Source organism: Ovis aries, chromosome 3 (assembly GCF_016772045.2).
Source record: "Ovis aries strain OAR_USU_Benz2616 breed Rambouillet chromosome 3, ARS-UI_Ramb_v3.0, whole genome shotgun sequence".
Taxonomy (NCBI): Eukaryota; Metazoa; Chordata; class Mammalia; order Artiodactyla; family Bovidae; genus Ovis; species Ovis aries.
The window spans coordinates 197,258,252-197,270,449 of NC_056056.1; the positions used below are offsets into that span (position 1 = coordinate 197,258,252).

At 37.7% G+C, this 12,198-nt stretch overlaps 1 protein-coding gene across 18 annotated transcripts in view; it reads right to left on the bottom strand.

Moving 5' to 3' along the window:
- PIK3C2G (phosphatidylinositol-4-phosphate 3-kinase catalytic subunit type 2 gamma) overlaps nt 1–12,198 on the bottom strand; it is a 668,476-nt gene that overhangs the window by 314,332 nt on the left and 341,946 nt on the right. For all 18 annotated transcript variants that reach the window (XM_060413352.1, XM_060413355.1, XM_060413356.1 and 15 more), the window contains one exon: nt 7,708–7,838. In XM_060413352.1, the coding sequence (XP_060269335.1) occupies nt 7,708–7,838 (131 nt within the window). The remainder of the gene's footprint in view (nt 1–7,707; nt 7,839–12,198) is intronic.

Genomic DNA, 12,198 nt, shown 5'->3' on the forward strand with positions numbered 1-12,198 from the left:
CCTTGCTCTTATCTTAGCCACTTTTTAAAAATTGTCATTCTGGTTAGCAAAGTTTCTGTCTCCTTTAAGGCAGACCAAGTTTATCAATTCTGCCACATGTACTACTTAGAACAAAGATTATCAACCATTTACTTTCTTACTGTATTTGGAAATTAACTTAGACTCAAGTGGGCCCTGTGGAGAAATGGCACATTTTAAAGATGATATTCCTTCATTTTGAAGCAAGTTTCATCAGAGGTCAGAAAACTTTTTGCTCTAAACTTCAGAAACAAAGATGTCATTTCATCCTTGGATTCTGGCTTTAAATTCTTAGAGTTTGTTGGAAGTTTGGAGTTAAAATGCCAGTGAATAGGACTTTCTCACATGCACAAGTGTGTCCCTCAGAAGATCTAGATCTGGGACAAAGGCCATTGATTCACTGACAGTTTACCATGTTTTGCTTATACTCCAGGAAAAGCATTCAAGCCCACAGTTGAACTGAAGGACAGCATTTCTCACACGACAATGACAGCTTTTCAACACTGTCTCCTAAAAACTGACACTCTGTCGCTCAGCTTTCATTAACTAAAACTCCCAAGAAGGGATAGCAAGAATTATTAACAGACTTTAAATATTATTATTTCTGTATGATATCTTCTGAAATCCTCTCCATCTGCAAAATGAAAGAAATGAATCACAGAGGATGGTTTTTGAGGTACATTTGTGCTCTTTTTCTCTTTTGTCACTACCTTCTTCACCAGAAACCCCCCCCCAGAGGAAAAATATTCCATAATAAAATTATTACTATGCTACTAAAACTAATTATTTTGTTTTAACTGAATTCATTTTTCAATATTGAACAATGCTTTTTTCTCTTTTATTGAAGCATAATTTACATAAAAGAGAATGCATGGATTCAGTTAATTAAATTCTGACAAATGCACATATCAAGCATAATAAAATCCACACTCTTTTCAAGATATAAAATGTTTCTTATGCTACCAGAGGTGAGCAGTAGTATGACTTCTTTCATTTTAGACAAATAATATCTACTTTCAAATTTCATATAAACAGAATCATGAATATTCTTTTATTTATAGCTTCTTTCACTAAGTATAATTTTTTGAAATTATCCATACTGTTGAGTATATCAGTAGATTATTTCTTTTATTTAATGAGTATTACTCCTTTATATGAGCATATCATAATTTGCTTATCCTTTCTCTTACCTGATGGACACTGGGAGTATTTCCTGTTTTGGAATGTTATGAATAAAGCTTTTGTGTGCATGTATTTGTACAGGAGTATTTTCATTTCTCCCAGGAAGTACCATGGAGGGAAATGACTTTGCTGTATGTCATGTGTTTACCTTTTGAAGAAACTGCTTTCTGAAGTGGTTGTTGCATTTCACATTAGCAGGTGTAGGGTATGACAGAACCAATTGTATAGCATTTTGCCATTCTTTAATTTTGCCCATTAAAAAATATTATCCAAGTCACTGGAGTTTAATTAAAAGCATACTGATCATTTGAAAAAAAATTACACTTTCTAACAGATTATAATTGCATTTTTATCACTATTTTGGGACTACTAGAACTGTCACCTTATTAATAATGTTATTCTAATCAATGACATGATATATCCTTCCATTTACTGAGGTTTTCTTTAATTTCTCCTAGCAAAGTTTTGCATTTTTAACTATGTGTGTGTTAGTCACTCAGTCATGTCTCATTCTTTGCAACCCCATGGGCTCTAGCACTCCAGGCTCCTCTGTCCATGGAATTCTCCAGGCAAGAATACTGAAGTGGGTTCCCATTCCCTTCTTCACGGGATAGAGATGTTGATATTGTAAATACTGATAGAATTTAGAAAAATGAAATTTATTTTCTATTTTTTTTTACTGGAATATAGTTGCATTTTGTACATTAATCTCAAATGCTATGATCTTACATAATTACCCATCTGAAAATAGAGCCAGTTTTATTTCTTTTTGACTTTTACACACTTAAATTTTTTTTTTCCCCTCCCCGGGATAGTGCACTGGCGAGGACTGATGGTACAACACTGAAGAGGAATATTTAGGCAAGCATCTTTGTTCCCAAACTTAGGGAGAAAACATTTATTCTTGCATCATTTAATATAATGCTAACTCTAGCTTTTCCTATAGTTCCAGATTCAACTCAGGAGTTGAAGGTTGGGGAAGTCCCACTCTATTCCCAGTTTTGAGAGTTTTTATCATGAATTGGTGCTGAATTTTGTCAAAAATTTTTTCCCAAATATATCAAGATGGAATGATTTTCCTTATATATCTTTTTCAATTCTTTTAATTTTAATCTAGCTGAATTATTGTATTTAAAATATGCATCTGTAAACAACATTAAATTAAATTAAAAGACAACATTAAATTAAATTAAATTAAAATTAAAAGATGCTTACTCCTTGGAAGAAAAGTTATGACCAACCTAGATAGTATATTCAAAAGCAGAGACATTACTTTGCCGACTAAGGTCTGTCTAGTCAAGGCTATGGTTTTTCCTGTGGTCATGTATGGATGTGAGAGTTGGACTGTGAAGAAGGCTGAGAGCCGAAGAATTGATGCTTTTGAACTGTGGTGTTGGAGAAGACTCTTGAGAGTCCCTTGGACTGCAAGGAGATCCAGCCATCCATTCTGAAGGAGATCAGCCCTGGGATTTCTTTGGAAGGAATGATGCTAAAGCTGAAACTCCAGTACTTTGGCCACCTCATGCGAAGAGTTGACTCATTGGAAAAGACTCTGATGCTGGGAGGGATTGGGGGCAGGAGGAGAAGGGGACGACCGAGGATGAGATGGCTGGATGGCATCACAGACTTGATGGACGTGAGTCTGAGTGAACTCCGGGAGATGGTGATGGACAGGGAGGCCTGGTGTGCTGTGATTCATGGGGTCGCAAAGAGTCAGACACGACTGAGCAACTGAACTGAACTGAACTGAACTGAACTGAACTGAATGAGAAATCTGTAGAATTATAACTTATCCCATGAATGTGATTTGCTGACTTTCTCTGAAGCCTTAGAAAAATTTTATATTTATCTTTAGTTTTCAGAAATTTGACTATGATGAGCTTAGGTGATGTGTGTGTGTGTGTGTGTGTGTGTGTGTGTGTGTGTGTGTGTGTGTGTTTGGGATTTGCTAAGTTTCTTATATCTGTAGGTGATTTTTTTTTTTAATTAAACTTGTAAAATTTTGGCTATTATTTCTTTAAGAATTTTTTTTTCTTCACTATCTCTCTTCTCTCTTGTGTGTCCAATACATACTTCTTACATTGCTTGATAATTGTCCTATAGGTCACAAGGCTGTATCACTATTTTCAGGTTTTGTTCTTTCTGTACTTCAACATGGATAATTTCTATCGCCCATTCTTTAAACTCACTGTTCTTTTCTTTTATTATTACGCAATCTATTAAGCTTTTCCAGTGATTTTTAAAAAATTTAGATACTGTGCTTTTCAGTTCTTAAATTTCCATTTTTCTACTTCATTTGTTCACCCATATGTATCTTTTAATTTAAACCCATAAATACCTTTAATACAGTAGTAAAATATTTGCTGGAGGAGGAGATGGCAACCTACTCCACTGTACTTGTCTGGAGAATCCAATGGACAGAGAAGCCTGGCATGCTATTGTCCATGGGGTTGCAGAGTTGGATACAACCGAAGCAACTTAGCACGCATGCAAAATATCTGAAGCTGTTTCTGTTAACTGCCTCCTTCAATCCTGGTCTATGGTTATCTATTCCTGACTCTTCCTATGTTTAGCAATTATTGGTTGTACACTAAACTTTTAAAATCCTACCTTATTCGCAGTCTGCATTTTGCTACATTTGAGTGCTAAATGTTTCCAGTTTTATTTTTTAGGAGGCAGCTTGATCCTCTTGGGGTCTGTTTTTATGATGTGTTAGACTAGGCCAAGCACAGCCCTAAATCTTGAGCTAGCGCACACTTACTCCTAATATGCATCTTTCTGATTTCTTTATTGAGTGCTGAGGTGTTCTGTGATCTTTCTGCATCATTACCGGTCAGAAAATTTATGTCTCCCAGCATTGTGCAACCTCTAGAATCTACATTTATTTCACATCTCCCTGTAGCAGTTCTTTTGCTATAACATCTCCATGTGCTCACGAGTGGCTCCGTACTCAGCTGAATACATAAGGGGACACTACTACATATTTCTGAAGCTCCTATCCTGTGGGTCTCCTTTTCTCCACTATTATTCTCTGGAAATTCTAGCTGCCTCACAATTATTAAACTCTGTGATCTCTGCCTTATTTATTTATTTATTTTTTAATCTCAGGAGGTAAGACCTGCCTGCTCTTCTTTAATTATAAATTCTAGAGCTATGATACAGAAAACATCTCTGGGTCTGAAGGCCTTTTTACTCATGGGTTCCCCTCAAGCCTTCTCTGCTCAATTTCTGAGAGCAGTTGCTTTATATGTATTTCTCTTGTGTCATATTTCATTTCAGGAGGACTAGTTTAGTAATATAATAGGTAACCTTCATGGCTGGAGGTGGAGACATAATTTCTTTCAAAACATTTGTTTTTTACTTTATGTTCTGAGATTTTCCTTACATTAGATACTTTTCTTTAGAGGTCATCAAGAAGGTATTCTTCTTATTTTTACAAATGTTGTAGTACATTTTCACCAAACTTCATTGTCTGAACTTCTTGACTGCTTACATTTAACCAATTTGAAAGAAGACAAGTATGTCACCAACTAAATGATAAAATGTGGTATTTGGAAAATGAATGTAATCTGTTTCTAACATAAGTTTTATCACATTGAAGACTGTTCTCCATCTGTTTTCACAGTCCTGAATGAAACTGTACTCTACTGAGCATTAATAATCGTATTTGAGTGAGCAAAACAGAAAAAATGTTGCTTATTTTATGTATAAGTTATTCATGTAAATGGAAAACTTAAGTATAAAACCAGTTAGAATTCACTGGGGCTAGTTTAAAAACACAAACCTTTAATATTTAAGGACAGTTTCTGTGTTTATTTATTTGTTGGTTTTGACATTTTTTGTTTGAACATATTTAAAATTTCAAAGGATAACAACTTTTTATATTTAAAAAAATCTATCATACAAATATATCAGTCTCCGATATATGACATACTTTTTAAATGTTAAGTTTTATATTTTTGAATAAGAACTGTCAAAAGATGCTTCATCTAATTAAGATGGCAATAGTTTAGAATAACGATGGATCATCAAAATATGTGTCATAAGGACTATGAGAATCCTTAAGGTCATTTTTATACCAAACTCTATGCCTAGGAACTTTATCCTTTATAACATTTATTTTACACATATTATTTATCAGGCACAATGTAGAACACTGGAAACATAGTAACAAACAAGATAGGTTCCTGGTTCTCTTGGTTCTCACAAATAAATGAGAAAAAAAACCACATTAATAAACAAGATGATGCCAGATTGTGTTACGTGTGATAAAAAGGTAATAAGAGAGATTCTAAAGAGGGAAAAACTTCATTTGATAGGGTCATAAACGAAGGTCTCTTTGAGAAGATCACAATTAAGTGAGGACCTACAGGTTGAGGGGCTTCCCTGGTGGCTCAAATGGTAAAGAATCTTCCTGCAATGCAGGAGATCCAGGTTTGATCTCTGGGTTGGAAAGGTCCTTTGGGAGAAGAAATGGCTACCTACTCCAGTGTTCTGCCTGGAGAAACCCATGGACCTAGGAGCCTCGTGGGCTACAGTCCATGGGGTTGTGAAGAGTCAGACATGACTGAACAACTAGCATTTTAACACTTTCACTACAAGATGAGATGATTCAGCCATGTGAAGAACTAGGAAGGAGTATTTCATGAAGAGGAAATTCCAAATAAGAAGACCCTGAGATGGGAGAGGGAATGGCACATGTGAAATATGAGAAGTAAAGAGATGTCATTGGCTTGAAGTGAATGAGGAACAGAGTAGGATGTGCGGAAATTAGAGCTCAGGGCATTAACAAGATTACCCCAAACTAGTTTTTCCAGTGGTCATGTGTGGATGTGAGAGTTGGACTATAAAGAAAGCTGACTGCAGAAGAACTGATGCTTTTGAACTGTGGTGTTGGAGAAGACTCTTGAGAGTCCCTTGGACTGCAAGGAGATCCAGCCAGTCCATCCTAAAGGAGATCAGTCCTGGGTGTTCATTGGAAGGACTGATACTAAAGCTGAAACTCCAGTATTTTGGCCACCTGATGCAAAGAGCTGACTCATTTGAAAAGACCCTAATACTGGGAAAGGTTGAGGGCAGGAGGAGAAGGGGATGACAGGGGATGAGATGGTTGGATGGCATCATCGACTTGATGGACATGGGTTTGGGTAAACTCTGGGAGTTGGTTATGGACAGGGAGGCCTGGTGTGCTGCGGTTCATGGGGTCACAAAGAGTCGGACACTACTGAGCGACTGAACTGAACTGAACTGAAATGCTCAATCATGTTCAACACCTCAGTTTGGAAGGTCTCAAACTAATCCCTCTTCCATAAAATGGCTCTAATATCTGCCCAGTTCATCAATTTCAAACCTTAGACTCTTCAATGAATTACCTTAATTATTTCGTTTCTCATTTGGGTTCACCCCAATTTACTATTAATCATCAAGTCATGCCTTTTCAACTCCCAGATATGCTCCAAATCCAGCCATTACTATCAATGTTCACAATGTCCACTGCCATTGCCCTCGTTCTAGTGACCATGACCTTCTGCCTAAAATATTACATCAGTTACTTTACTGTACTGCTCACTTCCTCTTTTCAGTTTAGTTCAGTTGCTCAGTCATGTCTGACTCCTCACAACCCCATGAACCAGTGGGGTTCACTGTGGCTTGCTGCTACTGCTGCTGCTAAGTCGCTGCAGTCATGTCCAACTTTGTGCGACCCCATAGACGGCAGCTCACCAGGCTCCCCCATCCCTGCAATTCTCCAGGCAAGAACACTGGAGTTGGTTGCCATTTCCTTCTCCAATGCATGAAAGTGAAAAGTGAAAGTGAAGTCGCTTAGTCGTGTCCGACTCTTCATGACCTCATGGACTGCACCCTACCAGGCTCCTCCCTCCATGGGATTCTCCAGGCAAGAGTACTGGAGTGGGGTGCCATCGCCTTCTCCAAAACTGTGGCTTAGAGATTATCAGATATTAAGTACAAACAGTAAGTACACAGAATTAGTAATCTCTTATAATTCTTCCTGGGATATCTCTTTCCCAGAGAATTTCTGTTTGACAAAATTTAAGTACTCCTTTAGTTACTAATTTAGTGGTATTAAAACATAAGCTATTTCTGTTCTTTTTCAATGTCATTATAATTAGATTTTACACTTTTCTGGTTTACCAAAACAATTTTCTATCTAACTGAAGAACAATGGTTTATCACTGTTAAATGCTGATCTGTATCTATCAGTCTCTGCTTTGTCATTCTGAAATGAATGTTTTCCAATCTTTTTATTTTTCTTTTGACCAAAGTTAAAGTTTCTGAGTGTCATGAGAAAAAAAAAAAAATCTTAAAAAACCCCACAATTACTAACTTAGCTCCTAAGTATTAGTGGATCATCCAAAAGGTGTGATCGTAGGAAACGAGCGGAGTTATGTTGGAAAGAAGGTTCACTCTTAACAGATATGAGTGCTTCTAGAATGATTGCTGGTATCATGAAAAGAGGCAAAATTCCCTCCCCCAAACTGGCTCACTTACAGTATCGGAGTCTGTTTCTGTGATAGTCTGGCAATATGTTTTAAACATTCTTTTGGTGGTTCTTCAAGATCACTTCCATTCTCTTCAGAATCAAGTTTCATATACTCCCACTCCGTAGCTGGAAAATCAATCTGAAATAACAAAAAGATGGTTTGCCACGTATCAAATGCCTGAAAAATGCATCATTAATTTAATGATCTCTATCTTAGATTTATAGAAAATAAAGCAAAGGGCAGGAAAATATCCTATGTTTTCTGTGATGTTTATTATTTAACAATAATTTTAGAAGAATCATTAGGGTTTGGACTCGGTGTTTAAATATACATGATATTTGGTAAATCCTCAATTATTTATATAAATGGTATATAAGTTTGTAGTCTGTAACTTTATCTGAGAAAAAATAAGAAAATAATATTTATTAACTTTTCATAAAGTTAAATGCTACATTTTATATAATGCTGAAATTATACTCTTTCTGTATTTCATTACTAAATGTTGATTATTAAATGATGAAAATTATAGATTGCAATCACATTTTTTTCATGTAATCACTTGAGAAAATAAAAAGAGTAACTTTATGTTCGTCTCTACTACTTAAGGAGGAAGGCAGTGGCACCCCACTCCAGTACTCTTGCCTGGAGAATCCCATGGAGGGAGGAGCCTGGAAGGTTGCAGGCCATGGGATCGCTGAGGGTCGGTCACGACTGAACGACTTCACTTTCACTTTTCACTTTCATGCATTGGAGAAGGAAATGGCAACCCACTCCAGTGTTCTTGCCTGGAGAATCCCAGGTACGGGGGAGCCTGGTGGGCCGCCATTTATGGGGTCGCACAGAGTTGGACACGACTGAAGTGACTTAGTAGCAGCTACTACTTAAAATTTGTAAGCCTGTGAACCACTTTGTAGACACGACAGTGAACTCTTCTCTGGTAAAGATCTGTTTTGCAAGTATAAAACCAAACAGAATATTCTTGCTGTGGCTCTATAGCTCAGTTTTATAGACAAGGCTAGAATGTAGACCTTTTTTCCTGGCTTAACACGCCTCCCACTAGACCACACTTAAGTGATAACCTGATTCTAGTAAATAACATTTGTCACTGTTGTTGTTTGGTTGCTCAGTCATGTCTGATTCTCTCATGACCCCATGAACTTTAGCCCACCAGGCTCCTCTGCTCATGGGATTTCCTGGGTAAGAATACTGGAATAGGTTGCTGTTTTCTTCTGCAGGCAATATTCCTGACCAGGGGTCGAATCCACATCTCTGGCACTGACAGACAGATTCTTTACCACTGAGCCACCAGGGAAGCCCAGTAAATAAAACAGTAGTTATCAAAATATACAGTTTCTAAGTACGTAAATGAGATAAATATTTTCAGCCCCATATAATGCTTAGGAGGTTTCCCTGGTGGCTCAAATGGTAAAAGAATTTGCTTGCAATGTGGGAGACCCAAGTTCGATCCCTGGGTCAGAAGACCCCTTTGCCTGGAAAATTCCATGGATAGAGAAGCTTGGCAGAATACGGTCCATGGGGTCATAGAGTTGGACATGACTGAGTGACTTTCACTTTTCATAGTACTTAAGAGTATCACTTTTTTTTCATTTTCATATCAGAAAATCTAACGAATTTATTTTTCTCTGCTGATTTATGTTAGATTGTGATCTCAGAAAATAATGGAATAAAATTATAAGGTAGACTGTGAGTTACAGTTTGAAATACAGTTTAATCTACTTGGATTCTTATTTGAAAAGTCCTAAGAATTTTATTCTTTAATCTTTAAAATTTGTTGCAATATTTGTTTTTGGTATAATTTTTGTTATATCATTCATTATTCCAACACACCAAAGCAATATTATAGTAAATTTTGCCTGTTGGCAGAAAGATTAATTTTGCCTTGGAAAGAAGTGCCTCTGGTATTAGTAGGTTACCCTTTACTCTTAATATATCCAGATATTTTAAACATAGAAAACAAAAATACTAAAATATTAATGAGCTTATTCAATTTTATGTTGGTCCTAAGTAAAGGGCAGGGTAGATGAGGAAACTAAAGCTAGTGGGTGAGAATACAGAAGTATCCTTATACAAAATCTATAATAAATTCCTTGATATATTTCAATTATGAAATTTTTTTCATTTCTGATACATGAATGAGGTCCTATACAAACTGCATATCTTCATATTTTATGAAGTTAAACAGTTATCGATTTTTCAGTTTCTGATAGAAAATATTAGGGCTTTCCCCAGTTGCCTCTTGTTTTAATTTTTCATAAAAGATACTTTCCCAAATATGTGTTAATGTACAACATTTTCCCTGGAACACTTTGAGTTCTATGCATTATGGAGGAGGACAAAGGCAAACATTAACAATTAAAATAGGGTTGACTATATACAGAGCCCCCCAAGCTATGCTTCAAGTTAATAATGGCAAACATGTGACTCCTCTTCTGTGGTCATTACGCCTTAGTTTTATTTATTTATTTATTTTTCTTTTGTTTAATAGAGTGCTACAGGAGCTCTCACCCTGAGCCGCCCCTCCTCTGATGACACCCCGTCCCCCGCCCCCCGCCCCCCGCAGCTGGTTCTGGTGGCTTCGAAGAGACCGCCCACCTGGGGCCCAAATCACTTTCGGGCCCCTTAGCCGGGGCCACGCCCCCTGAGCTCATCTCAGCTCCACCCCCTCACGGAGGCAAAGGGGCACACGTGGATTGAGTGCTTCTTTTTAAAGGGCTTTCCTAGTAGCTCAGACGGTAAAGCGTCTGCCTACAATGTGGGAGACCTGGGTTTGATCCCTGGGTCGGGAAGATCCCCTGTAGAAGGAAATGGCACCCCACTCCAGTATTCATGCCTGGAAAATCCCATGGACCAAGGAGCCTAGTGGGCCACAGTCCATGGGGTTGGAAAGAGTCGGACATGACTAAGCGACTTCATTTCACTTCACAGGAGCTCTCTACCAATGTGTTCACTTAATGTGCCATGACACCTACTGTTCCATTCTTGCCTCAAAGAGTTAAGGATAGACTACTGATTTTAAGCAAAAAAAAAAAAAAGAAATTATGAGGCTCTTTCTTCCAGGGTACAGGTAAATATTCAGATCCAATCATCCACACTTATAACGCACACGTCCTTATACACTGAATATTGACGTCTTGTGTTCCATTTATCTGCTCTGCTTTTACTCTCTCCTTCCTTCTCCATTTACACTTGGCCACCATGGTTCCTACTATGGCTTCATGTTTTGGAATTCCTTGAAGGAGCTGCTGTGAATGTGCCTAGTGTTCATGTTCACATAAGTATGCCAATAAGACGTTCATGGCCTGGCTCAGGCCCCCATGATTCTACCACCTTGTTCAAAGAAATGAACCTGGGCTGTAGGTGTAGTTTGGATATAAGGCATATGCATATTAGATCATAAGTTCTATGCAGTTCAAGGGAAAGAATTAGGTCTACCAACTAGATGGCAATTGCTGTGAGTCTGTGGAAGGAGTTATAAAAGAGGGGGTGAAGAAAAAGGAACCTATGTTACACTTGGACAAAAATGTACTGTGTTCTAAGGATCATGTACCAATAATATTGCTGTTGCCTCACCCTAACATCACTGATAATGAAGGATAAACAGGTAATGAAATGTTAGGTAAAGTAAAATACCTTGTATGAATGAGTAGGTAAGAACTATGGTTTAAAGAAGTTCTCAAGAAAGAAACACAATGTTGTAAATGTGTTGACAAAAATCTTCTTGGTTATTATGAGAACACAGAAGTAGGACACTCCAATGCTTCTTAGAGTGAAAAGAGGGAAGGGGGTAAGAAATTCATGGAAGAGGGTTCCATGGATCCTAAAAGGTGAATAACAAGGACAGAAACTAAGCCCAAGGGTGGGTAACAGACAGTTAAGGGAAGATGGTAGACACATTGCAGGCAGTGAACAGAGTTCATAAATGCACAAAAGGTAAAACAGGACAGTCCACGTCAGAGACTACAAATTTTGAAGCTGCTGGAGCTTGACGTCAGGGAGTGGCAAGGGAAACAATGGGAGGAGGCTGTGCTTTAGAACTTGCCTGTAATTCTCTAGGCAGTGCTGAGTTACTGAAGAGCATAAGGAGAGTGGCGGGTTCAGATTTATGTTTTCGAAGGATCATGTTTGTGGATTTTGGATTAGAGAATAACCACCAGGGAAGACACAGTGGGGACTTGTGAGGACAGACTGAGGAACTTATGAGAGAAGAGTTGACAGGATCTATGGTGGACAGAATATGAGTATTGAGAGAGAGAGATGAGACAAGTGCAACGACTCGCTGTATGTGAGTGCATGCACAGTCATAAATAATTCAGGGAATGAAAGCAATTCTCAGAGGACGGTGAGCTCAATTTGGAATGTATTGTTTTGGAAGCTGTCTACAGAATATCTCTTGATGAGGGTGAAGAGGAGAGTAAAAGAGCTGCCTTGCAACTCAACATTAAAAAAAACTAATGGCACCTGGTCCTATCACCTCATG